This window comes from Hibiscus syriacus, unplaced genomic scaffold (assembly GCF_006381635.1).
Source record: "Hibiscus syriacus cultivar Baekdansim isolate YM2019G1 unplaced genomic scaffold, ASM638163v2 tig00112411_pilon, whole genome shotgun sequence".
In the NCBI taxonomy this organism is placed as follows: Eukaryota; Viridiplantae; Streptophyta; class Magnoliopsida; order Malvales; family Malvaceae; genus Hibiscus; species Hibiscus syriacus.
Genome location: NW_024063326.1, coordinates 1,045,341 through 1,063,898, shown reverse-complemented (window position 1 = coordinate 1,063,898; position 18,558 = coordinate 1,045,341). Strand labels below are relative to the sequence as shown.

The window sequence follows — 18,558 nt, the reverse complement described above, 5'->3', positions numbered from 1 at the left end:
CGAGCAAAGAAAAATCATCATACTTACATGGAGGTTACGAAAAAGGAGGGACAACACTATGTTTTATGGTAAGCATCTTTTGGATTTGATAGAAAACAAAATTAAAACCTTAGTTGGACATCCACAGTTGCAAAGCAGAAGATCAATGGAGTCTTCCATTTTCACAAGATTTCTCTTCTCTTACAATTTTTAGATTTTTTTAATAATAGATATAGGAAGGAAACCCCTAAATTAAGTTTTGGGATTGGGTTTTTTTAAAGGAGAAGAGGTGACCGTTGAAGGCTTTTGGGTCTCCAACATGGCGGTAAACCCAGTCCATGTAAGCATTTAACACACCAGTTGTGTTTTCCATCACGCCTGTTAAAGTCGAGTGATCAATTTGTAACAAACAATGACGTTAGTGACCGATTTGTGACTTTTGAAATATCAGTGGTGAAAACAAAAACTTACTCAAACATTAGTGACCATTTGCATAATTTACCCAAAAATCAATGACATAAAATGATATGCGTCGGAGTTTCATTAGAATTTCATGACATGAATTTCTTTTAGATTTGAATATGATTATGTTTCTATTATTAGATGTTGATGGAAAATTGGAATTTAGTTCAAGTAGATCTCTTTTATGTAAGTTTTCTTTGTAATCAATTATTTATCCTTATAAATAGATATTAGAGGGTCATTTTGTCTTTTTTTTTACATTAGTAAAATCTCTTTTTATTTGCTTGTGTTTTTCCTGTTTGATTTTTTACGAAAATTTTGATGTTTCTTTATCATGTTTTGTTCGTTGTCTCCTTATTTGACCTTTAGAGATAAAATTTTGTATAATCGTAAATATCTCACAATTGATGAAGTTTATGATTCCTTAGCCTCACATTATAAGATGAAGTATCTCATGATTAGATCTAACTCTCAATGAGATAGTATCGTTGTTTTATGGTACAACTGAATAAAATATATTGACAATAACACAAGAGTAGGTCGAAGTCTAGGAACATAAGAGAAACCTACTATTATTCCAAGAAAAATGGACATATTAAAGTCAAATACCATATATTACAAAATAAAAACTAGGAGGATGTTACAAGTCACAAAGAAAAATAATATGAGAAATCTAGAGAACCTAACGTAGTTGAAGATGGTAATGATGAACTTTTAGTTGCTTTCGATAAAGACTATATAACAAGAGAGGTGTAGATTTTTACTCTAGTTCTAATTTTTATACGATTCTCAATCGAGACTAGTTTATGACGTATAAAACTATATTTACAAGTGCTATTTTTTAAATAATGTATATTGTAAGCAGGGGTGGATATATGTGGTATCATAGGGAGCAACTGCACACCTATTATTTTGAGAAAAATGTTAAATTTAATTTAATTTGTTAATGAAAATAGGAAAAAGTAAAAAAAAACTGCTTACCCAAATTTTTTAGAATATGAACATTAGAATTTTGGATTCCCATTTTTTAATTTCTATATTCGCCACTGATTGTAAGGTTATAGATATTAACACAATCACTTTTAAATTATTCTATGAATTGTTTGAACACTTGGTAATGTTAAACATTTTTCAAATTTGAGAAGAAATATGATTTCGCTAAATCTATAGATTTAAAAGAGTATATATACTCTAGTGAAAGTAGAGTTATGAAAATTTGTAAAGTCTCTCGTTGCGATGAAAAGTCAAAAGATATTTCATATTTTATATTATGCAAGGTTCAACAGTTTTTTACATTGCAACTGTTAATTTTTTTTATGTCAGATAATAATGTTATTGGTGATTTTTTTTATTAAATCATGCAAAAAAATATGTTGAAAATGATAACCATGAGCAAAACAATTTTGAGAAACAAAAAGAGTTTAAATTTGAGGGCATAATGAAAAGAATTTTTTTTATTGGAGATTAAAATTGTGTAGTGCATGAAATTTCTCGTGGTTTTAATTAGACGTGGATTTTATGGCATGTGTTAAAGGGAAATATCTTTCTCAATATCATAATGAAGATTGCGTGTGGTATGCAAATATACTTATTTGATTTAGAAAGAAATAAATTCTAGATTATTTCAAAAGCTAAAAAGAGTAAAAAAGATATTAGGAATATTGTACAAGATACAATCATTTTTTAGTAGTAACTCAACTTTGTATTGATTAGGGATAATTAGATAATTGTATATAATAATTAATCTCACAATTAAGTGTCTGGATAAACTATTCTATTGGTGGTCAAATTAGTATCATTTTTATATTTCAGTCATTAAAACTTTTTCCGTTTGGTATAATAATAGTTTTAATCCAAAAAAATTATGTATTCTATCAATGTGTTTATAATTCCAAATAATTTAATAAATCTTCAATATTTAAGAATCCTATCAGTTTGATCCTCATTACAAAATGAATTTAGAAGGAATCGATCCGGAGACTTAAAACATCAATTAACACTTAACCACTACAACAAAATAGATAATTACAATATAATTTGACAAAAAATAATTGTCAATCATATAAAATAATTGAGGTTGACCCCTTTTAATTCCATTTTATATTTTTTTAAAAAATTCACCAATAAGACGATGATACGTGTCGTATCTGTTGGGATTTTTGGAAGCTCGAAATGACAACCAGAACGATTTGCAAATAGGGGTCGGAACGGTTTTGTGTTTAGGGAGTAAGGAGATTGAAAGATAGAGAATTGCACAGCGATTTATAGTGGTTCGACTTTATCAACCAAAGTCTACGTCCACTACCTTAGCTCCTCACCAAGGATTTTCCAACAAATTCACTAATTTGTTCTTTCTTTTGAGGATAAAGAGTAACCTTACAAATCCCTAGTTTTTCCGGGCTAAACTAGAACATTTCCCTAACTTTTACACGGGCTAAGCTTGAACCTTTCCCCTTTACAAAAGGATAAAAGATGTAAACAATAAAACCTCTCTAAGGTAGGTGTTTACAAGAATTAAGCTCACAAGAACAAAATATTTACAAGAGAAAGATGAAATAAGAATGAAAAACTCTTCTCTTGTGTTTGATTGCTTGGATAGTTGTTCTATTACTTCTTCAAGTGTCCTTAGCTTGTATTTATAGCTTGGAATGTATTTGAAGTCATATCTAGCCGTTGGGGATGTTTTGGAGCCGCTTGGGAATAATTTTTCTACAAAAATAGGCTGTCCAGAATGGGGGGAATCGGTACCCCTTCATAATATTCAAATATTATGACCGTTGGGCTGATGAACAGTGAGAGAATCGTACCCCCTTGGGGGGAATCGGTTCCCCTTTTACATACGGGAAATTTTTAGTCGGGATACTGTTTAAACAGTGATTTACTGTTCAAATAGTAATTTATTGTTCAAATAGTAAAATACTATTCATAAAAACATTTTTGTGCTCAATTTTAATTTAAAAGAACTTTGAATTATTTTTGTAAATTTTGAATAAATTCAATTAAGTCCAAATACATTTTGTAAATTCAATTCAAGTCCAAAAACCATTTTGCCTTAAATTGTTATATCGAAACATAGTTCAATAGTATCTTATTGGAAGTTTTGAATATTTCAAATTTAAATAGGATCGATTGATAAATTTTTAAATATTGAGAATTTATTAAATTATTTCAAATTAAAATTAAATTGATAAAATATATAAATTTTAAAGATAAAAATTACTATTATATCAGACTACCTCACCACATTCGTGAAGTCTTAACTCTTAAAAGAATCTTAATGGCCATGATCAAAATAAAACACATCATTAGATGGTTTTGCCAAAAAAATTTGATGGACAAATAAGAAAAAGGTTAATAGTTTGATGACTCAATAAGTTAGTTTACCACAATATTTCATAAATCACATTGTAATGGATGATGTGTAAAGTCAAAATACGGGGCACAGTCGAATGATTTCAACAAAGGGGGCTGAAGATTAAAAAAGGGTGGGCACTGAATTCGATGTCTAATTTTTTGTTGAAAATAAAATAGAGATAATTGTAATTTAGTCCCTGTACACTTTAGGATATTTATAAGATTAGTCCTTAGGCTTTAAGTATAAATATCCTAACCCATTTAGCTTCAAAATCATCTAAAATCATTTCTTTCTCCCAATACTAGAGAGTTTTCTTGTGAGTTGTGAGTGTTTTGTAAACACCTGTAAATTTTCTCTCTTTAGTGAAAGATCTGCAGTAGTCCAGAGACGTAGGCATAATTGGCTGAACTCCGTTATCAATTTCAGGTATTATTTTTCCACTTTTATTTCGCATTCTCACTAATCTGGTTATAGGAAAATTACTCGTTTATTTCCCAACAACTGGTATCAGAACTTTTGGTGGTGAATTTTGTCAGTTTTTCTACAAGGTTATTATTCACGTGAATAGTTAATTTCATGAATAGTAAAATTTTGCCGGCGATACGAATTTTTTCGACGGAGGTGTTTAAATATAAGGTGGTTCGCAGAAATTATCAGAAACGATCCAAAGGAAGCCATATTGGAGTGGGAGCGATAACTTTGAGAAACAAAGTTGATGAGCTCAAGAGGGAGATGCTCATATGCAAGGGAGCAATGAGTGAATGAGATGCGCTCAAGACCTTATTAGAAGGATTTAGGCCAGGGGCGATGCTTGGGGGAGAGCAAAGTGATGCCTAGAGACTTTCGTAGGCCATAGCTGTAGCCGGAAAGCTGACTAAGCTTGCAGGTGACAAGCCAAGTTGCGATATGTGGTCCAGTCCCATGTCCAGAGATAGTGGCAACAATGGTGGAGACCGGGAAAAGGTGCAGCAGGGAAATAGTAGAGAAAGCTCTTCGAATGGTCAAGGTGAGCCATCAATTGTTCGTAGCCAAGGAAAGTCATCGGGAAAAATAGTAAGGCAAAGTCCGGTGTAAAGAAGGAGGGGAGCAAGCAAAAATTGAAGTGTTACTTCTGCGATGGTCCTCATTTGATTAGAGGATGTCCCGAGAAGCGTCGCCTTACAGCCATCATGAATAGGATGGAAGAAGGAGAAGTAGCGGGAATTGGCGCGGTCGCAAGTGTTAAAGCTACCAAGCCAGGGAAAAGACTTGGTCCGATTGAGGGAATCAATGCGGCCAAGCAAGGATTGAGATGTGACTGCATGTGTCAAAGCAGTCGAACATAGGAAAGAACTCAGTGCGATAGCAAGAGATAAATCTGTCAAGCCGAGGGTAAAAAGTGAACAAGTCCGCTCACAATATGCCATGATGGAGGCGTGGTCCAAATTGAGGCGTCTCAGGCATAAAGAGACACTTAAGGAGTATGTGAGCCGATTCAGAAGACTCGTGCTCAAAGTCCCGAGTTTGACTGAAGAAGATGGATTCTTCACCTTCATGTTCAGATTAAAGCCGTGGGCAAAGAAAGTGTTGGAGCGAAGAGAAGTCAAGGGGTTGTCTAAAGCCTTGATAATCGCCGAGTCCATCAAAGAATTTAGAGTCAAGAAGAACAGGACTTCCAAAGCAAAGCCGAAAGTCAGGGTAGCAGCAAGAGATTTCGTGATGAAGGCAAGTCAGAGGATGAAGAGTGTTGTTCCTCGAGTGGCAGAGAAAGTCCACTCAATGATGAACCAGATGACGATTCTAGGGAAGATGTGTACAGTCAGTCTTGGCACAAGTTTGAGTGTCAAAGATGCTAAGCCGAGGGTGAGAGTCGAGCAAACGAGGGGGCGCAGATTTAAGATGCCAGAAGTGTTGCAAAATTACTCGAGGGGAGCCGAGTCATTTGTCCAAAGAAGAGGACGAACCCATGATCGAAGAGGCGTTGAGAGTTAGCTCAATAAGGTTCATTTCTACCAAGGCGAGTAGAAGCCAAGTGCAAGAAGAGTTGTCCGTGTCTAAGGAGTTTGTCGAGCATGTTCGTATATAGAATATGGCTTCAGAGACCATCTTAAGATAAGGGTCGAAACAGGGGCTTGTTGAGGATGTTCAAGTGAGGAACAATCCTTCAAAGACTAGTGAACAAGAGTCGAATGGAGTCAAGACGTTGAGGGACAAGGCAACCACGGAGAAACTACCCAATAACAAGTGGGTTTACATGGCGGTGACTACAGACAAACTACAGTTGTGTTCAGCTTCAGTTGGCATGCTATAGTAACAATACCAGAAATGTTGTTGCATTGATCAAAATGTGAAGATAGATTAAAATTAGTCTTCAAGTGGGAGATTGTAAAGTCAAAATAGGGGCAAATGTGAGATACCGTCGAATGATTTCAACAAAGGGGGCTAAAGATTAAAAAAGGGTGGGCACCAAATTCGGTGCCTAATTTTTGTTGAAAATAAAATAGGGATAATTGTAATTTAGTCCCTGCACACTTTAGGATATTTACAAGATTAGTCTTTAAGCTTCAAGTATAAATACTATACCCATTTAGCTTCAAAATCATCTCAAATCATTTTTTTCTCCCAATACTGTAGAGCTTTCTTGTGAATTGTGAGTGTTTTGTAAACACCTGCAATTTTTCTATTTTTAGTGAAAGATCTGCAGCAATTCGAAGACGTAGGCATAATTGGCTGAACTCCGTTATCAATTTTGATTATTATTTTTCCGCTTTTATTTCGCACTATCACTAATCTGATTATAAGAAAATTACTCGTTTATTTACCAAGATGATGATCAATCATGATTAGATGATCAGGTTCGCACAATTACGACGCGCGACGAAAGGCGGTTTCGTATGATTAATCGGCTAATCGGTTTCACATAGACGATAGCGATGTGATGACTCCGTCATTAAACGAAGATATATAGTTTACATGGCCGGTGTTGGGTCGTCTTTTGGATTTGAATGAAACCTCACTTTCAATTTTCATTACCGACGACACCTCGAGCAGTGAAAAAAAGTTGACATTTATTTATACTACCAGAGTCCCACCTAATAACCAAATATCCTAATAATTGGGAATCGGTATTCTCTCAATTTCATCCCACAATCACATCAGAAGAAAGAAAGAATAAAAGACAAATGGAGCTTAAACCTGGCTTATCAGCTCTGGTCACTGGCGGTGCTTCTGGGATAGGTAAAACTTTCATATTCTTTTCTTTCATTAGGTATCATATTTTGGGTCAAGGATTGCTCATTTCAATTTATCAGGTTTGCTTTGATTTATTTGAATCTCATAAACTTAACAGATTGTGTAATTGATTCGGGCTGTTATTTGAATTATGTGCAGGTAAAGCTTTGTGCTTAGCTCTGGCAGGGAAAGGGATATTTGTGACAATTGTAGATTTCTCGGAAGAGAAAGGGAAGGAGGTTGCATCTTTAGTTGAGAAAGAGAATTCCAAATTCCACCAATATCTAGGGTTTCCTTCCGCTATTTTTGTTAAATGCGACGTTACTAGCCTAAGTAAGCTCCATTGATTTTCTTTTATGTGGTTGTATCATATAATTGCATTATATTAAAAATTTGCTTCTTATTTTGAGTAGGGGATCTAAATTTAGCGTTTGAGAAGCATGTCTCAACATATGGAGGATTGGATATATGTATTAACAATGCTGGCATCAGTAATCCAGCATCTTTCTGGAAGGATCAAACTGATGGCACAAAGACGTGGAGACATACTGTTAATGTCAACCTCGTTGCAGTTATTGATTGTACTCGCCTCGCGGTAATGCCTCAACTTCTAGTAATTGATGCAGTTTTGGTTTATGACAGTCCGTAGGCACAGCAATGAAAGATTTGTCGAGTCTTTGAACAGATTGAAAGTATGCAAGCTCTGCAAAAGCCAGGGGTGATAATCAATATGGGTTCCTCTGCAGGTCTTTACCCAATGTATGGAGACCCCATTTACTCTGCCTCAAAAGGTTTGTGGGTTTATTTCGCTTCGTTGATGCGACTCCAGTGGGAAATGGTTTTGACTGTAAAAAGATATATGAGAAAAGTGATCTATATATTTATTTATTGCTTATAAGACATTTATGTAATTGATCACTTGCTTAAAATATTTGTTTTCCAGGCGGTGTTGTCATGTTTACTAGATCATTGGCTCCCTACAAACGCCAAAGAATTCGTGTGAACGTTCTTTGCCCTGAGGTAAATCTCTGGCTTGAAGATTTTTGGATGCTATCAATCACCACCACCTCCTTAAAAAGTCGTAACATTTTTCAGTAATATTTACTTTTTTTTTGGTCGGGAGGCTGCTGTTTTGTCTACAAACTGTTTATCTTTATAACTTGCCTTTGAATTTGGATTTAGTTTGTTCAAACCGAATTGGGAGAAAAAGCAGGCCTCAAATATCTTACTCTACTCGGTGGCTATGTGCAGATGGAAAAAGTGGTGGAAGGTATATTATCTTTTATACAATTGTCCGTGTTCATTAAGTCTTCATTTATGGACATTTCCCGAATTTGGACCTGTGTTTGATATTTGATAATTTTAAAGTTTTTCATGTATATAAGGATCATGCTTCATACTTATATCTAAATTCATGTTGGATACAAGTAGCTGAACACAAAGTTAAGGGAGGATTTGATCCCCCCAAAAAGAAACAGAATTAAAGGAGGATGAGGAGTCGGTAAACATAGGTTGTGCTAAAAGCAAGATGCTTTAATTAATTGAACAAGAGAGTAAACAGCGTGCTCCATTTCCCACTTGAACATTGTTTTCTCACTTGCTTGTTTGTCATTTTCTTTTCAGAGGTCTGTCATTGTCAAACTTTCTGTTAGATAAACGCTGAAATTAAAAATTAGTTTTTGCTTCTCAGATCACTTCTTGTTCAGCCTCAAAGGTCCTCTTTTTCTGCTGCTTTGAATTTTTTTAATCGATTACTTTCTATGAACTTGTTCATTTCTAGGTGCTTTTGAGCTTATTATGGATGAGAGCAGAGCTGGTTCTTGCCTATGGATTACAAACCGGAGAGGTATGGAGTATTGGCCCGGTCCAACAGAAGAAGCAAAATACTTGGTGCGTTCTTCCTCAAATTCCGGGAAAAAAATTTCACTGCGAGCTCCTTTAAGCACCGAACTTCCTCGGAGTTTTGAGAAAGTGTAAGTAAAATGTCAAAGTACTGCTTCAGTTTTGAGAAGTTTAAGTAGAATTATATGATGGGAGTAACGGGTACAATTCTTGGGTTGGCCAGCATAAACTCTAGCTTGAGTTCTTGCAGTTTCGTAAAAGTACAATTTTGGGACAACATGTATGAATCTAAAAGTTTTTATTCAGCAGAGATTTTTGAACTTGATTACCTTTTCTGGTGTTAAGATCTGCTTCAGTACTTGAACAATAAAAAAAAACGATTTGCTTCAATAGATATAGCTACCAAAACCTTTAACTTTATATAATCCAGTTTTTTTTTTTTGAAACCATTGAACTCAAATCACTTGATGGGATGTTCATTCTGAAACGGTCTTCTAATAAAAGAAGAAACTTATAGAAAATTTTCTGTAGTCTTCAAATGGCAATTGCAGGAAATTCTAACTATTGCCTCCAGTTCATTCTGAAATCTTTTATCTTCTCATTTTGGAACTCTACCCTAATCTAGTAGCAAGGCAGAAAAGAAAGATAAAACAATAATGTGATAGAAAATAGATAAGAAAGAAAAAGATAGTTGAATAGGTGAAGTAAAATAAATATTGGGGCAGAACCAATACAGTGGGCAAGTGAAATATAATAAATAGGTCCTGCATACTTCACCAAATGATAAGGTGAACTGCTTTTATAGCATTTATGACCTTGGCTTTTGTCAATTAACTGATATAAATCATTTTTAACAACAATTTTCTTTTTTGTTTTCTACTTTGTGTTCCATATCTGCTCACTAATATCAAACTTTAAACTCATAGAAGCAAGCATTCATGAATATTTCCAGTGAACTTTCTTTTTGTATTAGTTGCTGCTAATAACCGTCATAGAAAGTTGGATGTTTATTGGTTTCTTATAGCTGCTGACTACTTCCTTTTTTAATCTTCCTCTTCAGATTTGTGCATAAATTGAGTCACAATTTTCGTGACGCTACTCGCATAGTACGTGCGCCATTGAAACTACCAATTGAATCAGGCCATGTTCTTTTGAAAATCATTTATGCTGGTGTAAACGCAAGTGATGTAAGTTTTCTACTATCCTTTAATGATTAATTTGGTTTTGAGTAATTTTAATTAATTATTTTTTGCATCCAACCTTTTCACTTCTACGTGAAGATGTGTAAGATTTGCTTAGATGGCTAGGACATGCACAAGAAAGGATGGGAAATTGCTAAGTGAGTTAATTAAGAGAGGTGCAAATGATTGCAGAGGCTTGGATGATAACCAAAAATCATATGGACTGAAGTTACAACTTATAAGGAGAGATTTTGGCATCTTAACATGTTCTTGAGAGTAGGGTTGCGTGGAACAAAGAGAAGGGTTAATTGAGTTTAAGAATGTAGGATATGTACTGAAAGGAAGAAAGCTGTAGATATTTTGAAAGAACATGAAATATAAGAGATGGATCGAAGAAAGGATTTCCTTCTTTGTGTTTTAATTTCAGGACACCTTCAAGCCAAGGGAAGTGCCTTTTTATCATTGTTTTACTATTAAAAATGTAATTGGGTTTATTTTTCTTTTCCTTACAAAGATAGTAAGGGTGTGGAGGAGGTAAGAAAGAGAACAAGTATCATGATTTACTCTTTATTGTTTTGTTGATCTTACTCTCCATTCGGTAATAATTTTTCCTAGGCTGTTTTCTGCCTTTCCTCAATACATTTACATTTCAGTAAATTCTTTCAATGTGTAATTACAAACGTATATACTTATGTCTATGTTATTGAATAACATGTTGCACACAGGTGAACTTTAGCTCTGGTCGTTATTTCCTAGGAAACAAGAAAGACATCAGTTCCCTTCTCCCATTTGATGCTGGATTTGAGGTGCGGGAAAATAGTAACTAAATGCAGCATGTGGTAATATAGTTCAGTTATGCTGATATCTTATGGTTTTAGTCGTAAAATTATCACTGCATCTGATATTAGGCTCCCCACACCCCCCCCCCCAAAAAAAGAAAAAAAAAATTGATATCTAGTTAATTTCATGTTATTTGCTGTTACAGGCAGTGGGAATAATTGCTGCCGTTGGAGATTCTGTAATTAATTTGGAAGTTGGAACTCCTGCTGCAATCATGGTTTATGGAGGTTATGCTGAATTCATGACGGTATGATATCCATTTTTATTATTTATTATGTTTATAAGCATCTTGTTTCATCTTCTATTTCAATTTTTTTAAGGCCTTCTCTACTAAATCATATTTAAATTGAAGTGAAGAAATATTGAATGTTGAACAAAACTAGGTCCCTTCAAAGCATATACTTCCCATTGGAAGACCTGATCCAGAAGTTGTTGCTATGCTTACTTCAGGATTTACAGCATCAATCGCTTTGGAAAAGGTTTGTTATTCCATTTTTTGTTATTTAGATAACTTTACCATTCTCCCCAATCCCTTGTCACTCTCGAACTTTTCACCCATCACCCTATGTATTTGCCTGAATTCTCCCTGTAACTTTGTGTCCGTATCTCTTCTTTTGTCACGCTTTATTGGTGTATATTGTAGTCCTCCATTCAGACTGCTCTGCTTTCTCTGAAATTTTTTCTATCTCCCCCCTTTTTGACCTTATAGGTTGGTCTGATGGAATCTGGGAAAGTCGTCCTTGTAACTGCTGCTGCTGGAGGGACTGGACAATTTGCGGTCCAGGTTCGTCCTAAAGTTAAATTACATTTATTTATTACTTGAATTTGTCTAAGTTCTATATGATAGTGGTCAACTTTAATATGATGGATACATGTTTTCCCTATTGTTTGTTGAACTAAGTCAAGCTGGGTGAGTTCTATCATTGCCCTATTGTACTTTTGTTTCATTCCTGTCTTAGTTTTATACATAATGACTTTTGATATTTATTTAACCAAATAGCTTCAAAGATATACTTTTATATTTATATAATCATCATTATTTCTTCCTCTAGTGATAGTAGTTCTATTTTATAGTTGTACTCATTTTATTGCTTCAATATTACATATATTATTTTTATGTACTCCTATGTCCTATCCTGCCTTTTCCGGGAAGTAAACAAAAATATTGATCAGAACTATATGTGCAGCTTGCAAAACTAGCAGGAAATAAAGTTGTTGCCACTTGCGGAGGAAAAGAAAAGGCGAGGCTTTTGAAACAGTTGGGGGTTGATCGAGTCATAGACTATAAAACTGAAGATATCAAAAGTGTATGTCTGAAATTCTTGTCAACTTTCTCCTTTTTCTTGGTTTGGGGGGGGATTCTAAACTTCATTGGTTCAATACAAATTATTTTTTACTGCATAAAATTTGATCAGATTGCTGATGTTTTACTCAATACTTTGAAGTATAAGATTCTTTTAACAATTAGCTAAAGTGTATTATCCTTTAATCATTTGAACTCTACTCAAGAGGGATTGTAATCTACACTACTGCTTTAATCATTTGAACTGAGATAATCCCGACACATCTTCCATGAATATAGATATTAGTTGCCATCCTTTAATCATCATCTATGCCACAACGTCAGAGATTGATCTAAACACTGTTTGCCTGGCTAAGATTTTGATTGACATGCATAGCGGCCTGGTCATGCTACCGTGCAATGAGTTATTTGGTTGGTTTTACAGATGGAATATAAGACTTTTTGGTTTGCCAGGTTCTCAAAGAGGAGTTTCCAAAAGGAGTTGACATTGTCTACGAATCTGTTGGTGGTGACATGTTTGATTTGTGCTTGAATGCTTTGGCTATCCATGGCCGACTCATTGTTATAGGAATGATCTCTCAGGTTGTTTCTTTCAGAATGCGCAAACTAAAGTTTCCCATATAGCCAATCTTAGTATTTGCAATTTATAGCTTCTAATGACTCATTGTCATTCGTATTTGATTAAACTATTTGCTTTATATATAGTATCAAGGGGAGCATGGGTGGAAACCGAAAAATTATCCTGGTCTTGTCGAGAAGCTTTTAGCCAAAAGCCAAACCGTGGTATGTTGTTGTTAATCATTAACTTTAAGCTTTTTCTGATTTATGTTGCGTATATAACCTTCTATCATCTTGTATTCTTGGCTGAGGATTTCTTGTGGTTTCATTGTTTTGCTTTCAGGCTGGCTTTTTCCTGCCACAATATAGCTATTTATGGAAAGAACACCTGGATAGACTATTTGATCTTTACTCTTCAGGAAAGCTTAAGGTACTGCTACATATACCCTTCGATCTTAATGATACAGATATCAACACTTTTGAACATTGATGTTGTTACTTGAGTTCCTAACATGCTGAAGTTCAATTGTGTAATAGGTTGAAATAGATCCAAAAAGATTTTTAGGTTTGCATTCTGTTGCAGATGCTGTTGAGCATCTCCATTCGGGTAAAAGTAGTGGCAAGGTGAGCTAAAAATTCTCATCAACTATTTGCTGCTAATCCCCCACAATTAGGTCTTAATTCCATTTACATTGCAGGTGACGGTTTGCGTCGATCCAAGCTTCGAACAGCAGATGGCTAAGCTATGATGTGAAGATGGAATTCCAAACTCAAACAACTAAGTAATCAACCACTTCCGTAGTATTCAATTAATCAAAAAAAATTCCATTTAATATGAAAGTTTTGTGGAAAGTAATTACTTGCACGAATTCGTTTAAATCCTCTGTTTTGGACGTCTGGCTCAACATCTGCCTCCTCCTTATCTTCATCTACTTGTTGTACTTCATTATCTTCTCCACTTCTATCGTCCTCTGACCCATATGCCCTGATAATAAACACCTATGGAACAAAACCAAAAAAAGTGAGTATAATTAACAACTTTTACCTTATAATCGTTACCTGAAAGTCAAATTAAAGAATAGATGGGAGTCGCTGATTGAAATGGAAGTTTGGAGGGGAGGATAATAGGTGACCTTAAATTAAGTTGGGGCTACCAGCTGGAATACTAAAGCATCCCCATCAACTAGATTATGGTCAATTGCAAAGCCTCTCCAACCAGCGCTAAGACCATTTTTGCCGCCAAGGTATTTGGTTTCAAACTCCTCTCCTTCCTCATCCACCAAAGTCATTATCACGTCATGATGAGTCAGGCTTTTCTTGCAAAATTGGATTGGGAAACCCTATGTCACAATCCAAAAATGTTATTTCATTTCCTTATTTAACAAATGCCAAAGGATTACGAAAAATGAAAAACAATCTTACTAGCCAAAACCCTCCAGTTACATGTGATTGGAGCACGGGTTTCACAAAACTCGGATACTCGGATACTCGGATTCTAAAGTGGATTCAAGTTGTTCTGCTCTTTCTTCAGCCGAAGCTTAAACTCGATTAAACAAATCTCTCCGGCTGTGGCTCCTGCAAACAATGTCAGGCTGAAATAATCAAAGAACGTAAGAATCTTCACACACAAAATAATATATGAATATCCACTTAGAGTCTAACCTTCGGAGCCTCTCCAAAGGTTCAATAGGGACCTGCCATGGCAACCATCAAGAAATTGTGTCATCACTCCACTTATGCCACTTTCTCATTGAAACATCAACAATTTTGTAACTTCCCACCTCTAAATTTCTAACATAATTTCCTAAATTTACACTCCAACATAAAATTAAAATCTTGCGTCCGTCCATGTGAACTTACTCTATCACGCGCCATGTATGTTACAGTTTTTATGTATGATCTAACTTGCTATCGTTATATTCCTTCCACTGATAAACGCATTTTGGAAAGGCATAATAGTATCATTCAGCACTAGTTTACGACAATTGACAAAAACCTTGGAAGTGTTTTGTAAATCAGCTTACGTCTTTGTAGCTTGGTTTGGGCTTGTCTGCAACGCGACTAGAGCTTCTCACTGCTGTTATCTCCATCCATTTCCGATGAGTCCGGGGCTTCCCCTGCATCATTATGTAAGTTTAAATGATACACAGATAGATGCATATATATAGTCATCCCATACAGTCACCGGAGATGACTTGGGGCTCTTGCTCTTCAAAGCGTGAGAGTTCTTGAGATTGAGTTCTCCATAACCATGACCGGGTATCTTGATTCCCCCACTTCCAGGAATATCAGATCATCCACTCTCTTTGATTGGGAAATAGTGATCAGTAAGTTTGCTCTGTCATAACTTTGAATGTTTGTAGTGTTTTCACACAAAGCTAAAAGTTCTCCCCAGATTTCGGCAATTTTCTTAAAGTTTGCTTGATTCCAACAGTGTATAGGAATGCCTCCAACCTCAATCCATGACACCCTTTCGGTCAAAATTAGTTCCTCTTATCATTGAGTAATTTCAACAAAAATTTCTCTAAGGCAAGACCAGTTCTGTTGTTACAAAGTGTCGAAGACTCTTCATCCTTTATTTCAATAAGGTATTGCCTGCCATTTATCTTTTTAATCTCGAGTCCCCCTAGACCCCAAGTAATCAATGTAACTCTAATAGCTCCCACTAAACATCTTTGGAGAGTCCATAAGGATTCATCTATACCATCTCCTACACCTTTTCTAGCATTGGATATTCCTCGATTGTTTCTTTTTGGCTCACCTTGCACCTTCTTCCAAAACTGATTCCAACTTTTAAACCAATAATCGGTTCCCATGAAGCATGCTACCATTCAGTTTGTTTAGCGCATCCCCTCTATTCCAGAACCTCATAGAACCAAATTTGTAACCACTTCTGCCCCGCTTCGACGGGATAAAAGTATCAACAACCTCTCCGTGCTTTTCGAACAGTGTCCACAATCCATTCCAATGGAATGTTGTGAACGAAAATGGTTGAAGCCCGAGTCCTCTCCATTTCTTCCTATTAACCCTCGAAACTATTGTTAGACAAAGCTAATCTCTTCAAAGATGACAAGTTCCCTATCCATCCTGGGCACGCTTATGATTAATGTTATATATATATATATATATATATATATATTATGCTTTCAACGACAATGGAAGGCAAAGATTTCATGTGGTCATTCATACACGGGAGTAAATATACTACTCAGTAGGTTACACCCAAATTATCATAAGCTCATCACGTTTTTTGATCCAATACATGGGTTCACTGGGTTATCCAAACTGTTAGTTATTAGAATGTGGAAAAGTGATTCAACATGTATCTCAAATTGTAATGTTGAAACTGTTTATTGTTAGATGATCAAAGAGGAAACTCATTAAATGAATTTAATGGTGAAATAGAATATTATTTTCCTCAAAACTTTTAAGTTTGAATAATTTTATTTGTAAAATTACACCTTAAAATTAAATTCATATATTAAAATATTTATTTATTTATTAAAAAGAGATAGTATCTAATTTACAAAATGTAATTTTTTTAATTTTACATAAATTTAAGACCGTTAGATGAGTAAAACTTGACGGTTGAAATTAATATAAAATAAGAAATTATTTATTAAAAAACAAAAAGTTAATTTTTTTACTTTTATTCATCCAACCATCATAAACTATGTGTAATACTAAAAAGGTAATAAATAAATAAAAAGTGTATAAAAGGGATTCGATTAACAAGCGCCTGCTGACTGCTGCATTAGTTTGGAAAGTTATGGATAAGAAATTTGTGGAGAAAGTGGACATAAAAGAACAATGAAAATAAGTACAAAATTCATATTTTGTATGAAACAATGGAGACAGAATTTGACAGCACACTTTGTTTGTTTCATATTATTAATGTAAAATACTATTCTAACTTTTTCAGTTGCCGGATGAATTTTTTTTTGGATAATTTGATTTTATTACCTAAAGAGCAGTGAACTGCTACAAAATACAATCAATGTTCAGAAATACAAGGATCACCCTTAAAAAATAAAATGCTAATCAAAACAAACTTAGACTATACCCCATTGGTTACAAAAAATAGTGTTAACAATGTCTAATCTATGTGTAAACCTTCTCCTAAGTTGGAACCCAACAATTTACTTGATCTCACCGAACATAGCCTCGACAGTAGATGCATGAGATTGGAAAAGCCTCCTATTTCTTTCTTTCCAGATAATGTAGATCAAAGCATTAGAAGAGATTTTCATAATTGAAGTAAGAAGGGATTTACCCTTCCAAGTAGCCACTGCCCATTCAAAGAGAGCAGTCCACGTGAAGTGTCTAAACCGAAGACCATTAAGGGTGAAGATTTCAGTCCATAATGCAGTGGCAACCAGGCACTCCAAAAATAAATGGTTTCTGGTTTCCATACCAGCACCACAAAGAGTGCATTGGCATTCTTTAACGATACTCATTCTGTGCAGTCTCTCTTTTGTAGGAAGTTTGTCGAGGAAGGTCATCCACACAATGAGACTGTGCTTGGGAATTAGAAGAGGAAACCAAAGCAGAGAATGCCAATGAACTTTAGGATTTTTCACTCGAATGTCATTCCATATGTCATTAATTTTCTTGGAAACCGAAGGCAGAAAAGATGAAGCTTCAGCCCTTAGCATCAGAATTTGCTTTAAACACCAGCTCATATTGGATTTAACAGGGGCATACCAGAAATCGGTGGTACTAAACATATAACTCTTTAACCAAGCCACCCAAAGGGATCATTCACCAGTAAGGATATTTTTAATTAGGCTCATCATTCAAGCTTTGTTCCAGGTTTTTAAGTCCTTGAGTCCGAGACCACCCTCAGTTTTAGGTCGGCAGATTAGCTTCCAACTCACTCTTGCACCAGCAGCCAGTTTATCTGCACCTTTCCAAAAGAATCTAGAACATAACTGGTCAATCTTTTTAATGACAGAAAAATGGAGGAAAAGCTGCCTGCACCAATAGTTAGTTATGCTAAATAAAACAACTCTAACAAGCTCCAATCGTCCAACATAACTCAAAACCTTACCAGACCAATTATGCAAACGAGATTTGATAGCGTCAATAAGGGCAGAACAATCTTTGTCAGTAATTTTTCTAGTGACTAGAGGAATGCCTAGATACCTGATTGGCAGTCTTCCTATTTTGAATCCTGTAATCAATCTCATGTCCTCAAGAGTTGAATTAGAAATACCCGCAGAAAAAAGTTCACATTTTGAAGCATTTAATTTCAGACCAGAAATTTCATAGAAATAATCAAGAATAGAATTAACACCAATAATAGAATCTATAGTACCTTTGCAGAAGATTAATAGATCATCAGCAAATGAGAGATGGGTGAGTCCAATGTGCTTGCATTTAGGGTGATAATTAAACAAACCTTTAGTTGTAGCCAAGTTTAGGAGATTAGAAAGAACATTCATAGAGATTGCAAATAAGAAAGAGGATAGAGGATCCTCTTGCCTAACACCCTTTGATCCTCTAAAATACCCAATAAGACTTCCATTTAAAGAAATATAAAAGCTTGTAGTCCTGTAGCATGCTTCAATCCAGGAAATAAGAATAGGAGGAAGACCCATGGCCTTTAAAACAACAGTGATGAATTCCCAATTAAGAGAATCAAAGGCTTTGTGAAGGTCATTTTCATATCACAACGAGAAGATAAACGCTTTCTGTTATAACCTCTTACTAGTTCCTAGGCCAGTAGGGTGTTATCAACAATGGATCTACCCTTAATAAAAGTCGTTTGATTGAGGGTGATGAGATTAGGGATCAATTTAGAGAGTCTATCAACCAAAATTTTGGAA

At 35.0% G+C, this 18,558-nt stretch overlaps 1 protein-coding gene, 1 long non-coding RNA gene and 1 pseudogene across 3 annotated transcripts; 1 reads left to right on the top strand and 2 right to left on the bottom strand.

Moving 5' to 3' along the window:
* The first annotated feature begins 6,854 nt into the window (after nucleotides 1-6,854).
* On the top strand, nucleotides 6,855-13,565 carry LOC120179405 (probable quinone oxidoreductase). 2 transcript variants are annotated; one of them, XM_039185007.1, is made up of 18 exons: nucleotides 6,855-7,012; nucleotides 7,166-7,339; nucleotides 7,420-7,601; nucleotides 7,692-7,797; nucleotides 7,950-8,026; nucleotides 8,189-8,276; nucleotides 8,787-8,979; nucleotides 9,909-10,035; nucleotides 10,755-10,835; nucleotides 11,015-11,116; nucleotides 11,253-11,348; nucleotides 11,579-11,653; nucleotides 12,057-12,176; nucleotides 12,626-12,754; nucleotides 12,878-12,955; nucleotides 13,074-13,160; nucleotides 13,268-13,354; nucleotides 13,429-13,565. In XM_039185007.1, exons 1-18 carry the CDS (start codon nucleotides 6,958-6,960, stop codon nucleotides 13,477-13,479), a joined length of 1,908 nt encoding a protein of 635 aa, XP_039040938.1. In that variant the 5' UTR covers nucleotides 6,855-6,957; the 3' UTR covers nucleotides 13,480-13,565. The 2 variants fall into 2 exon arrangements, 1 of the variants encoding a protein (XP_039040938.1); XR_005521610.1 differs by lacking the exon at nucleotides 13,429-13,565 and having other exon boundaries at nucleotides 12,885-12,955; nucleotides 13,268-13,323.
* On the bottom strand, nucleotides 13,223-13,487 carry LOC120179406. Its single transcript, XR_005521611.1, has 2 exons — nucleotides 13,434-13,487; nucleotides 13,223-13,359 (listed from the first exon to the last, which is right to left on the bottom strand). It is a non-coding gene; the product is annotated as an uncharacterized LOC120179406 (long non-coding RNA).
* Nucleotides 13,501-17,412, bottom strand: LOC120179383 (annotated as a pseudogene).
* Between the last annotated feature and the right edge of the window lie 1,146 nt (nucleotides 17,413-18,558).

What these genes read in the sequence shown, in the direction of transcription:
- LOC120179405 (XM_039185007.1), top strand. Translation starts at nt 6,958, where the DNA reads ATGGAGCTTAAACCTGGCTTATCAGCTCTGGTCACTGGCGGTGCTTCT. An exon ending in GTTATGCTGAATTCATGACG is followed by an intron (nt 11,117 to 11,252) that starts GTATGATATCCA and finishes GAACAAAACTAG; the next exon opens with GTCCCTTCAAAGCATATACT. An exon ending in CTGGACAATTTGCGGTCCAG is followed by an intron (nt 11,654 to 12,056) that starts GTTCGTCCTAAA and finishes CTATATGTGCAG; the next exon opens with CTTGCAAAACTAGCAGGAAA.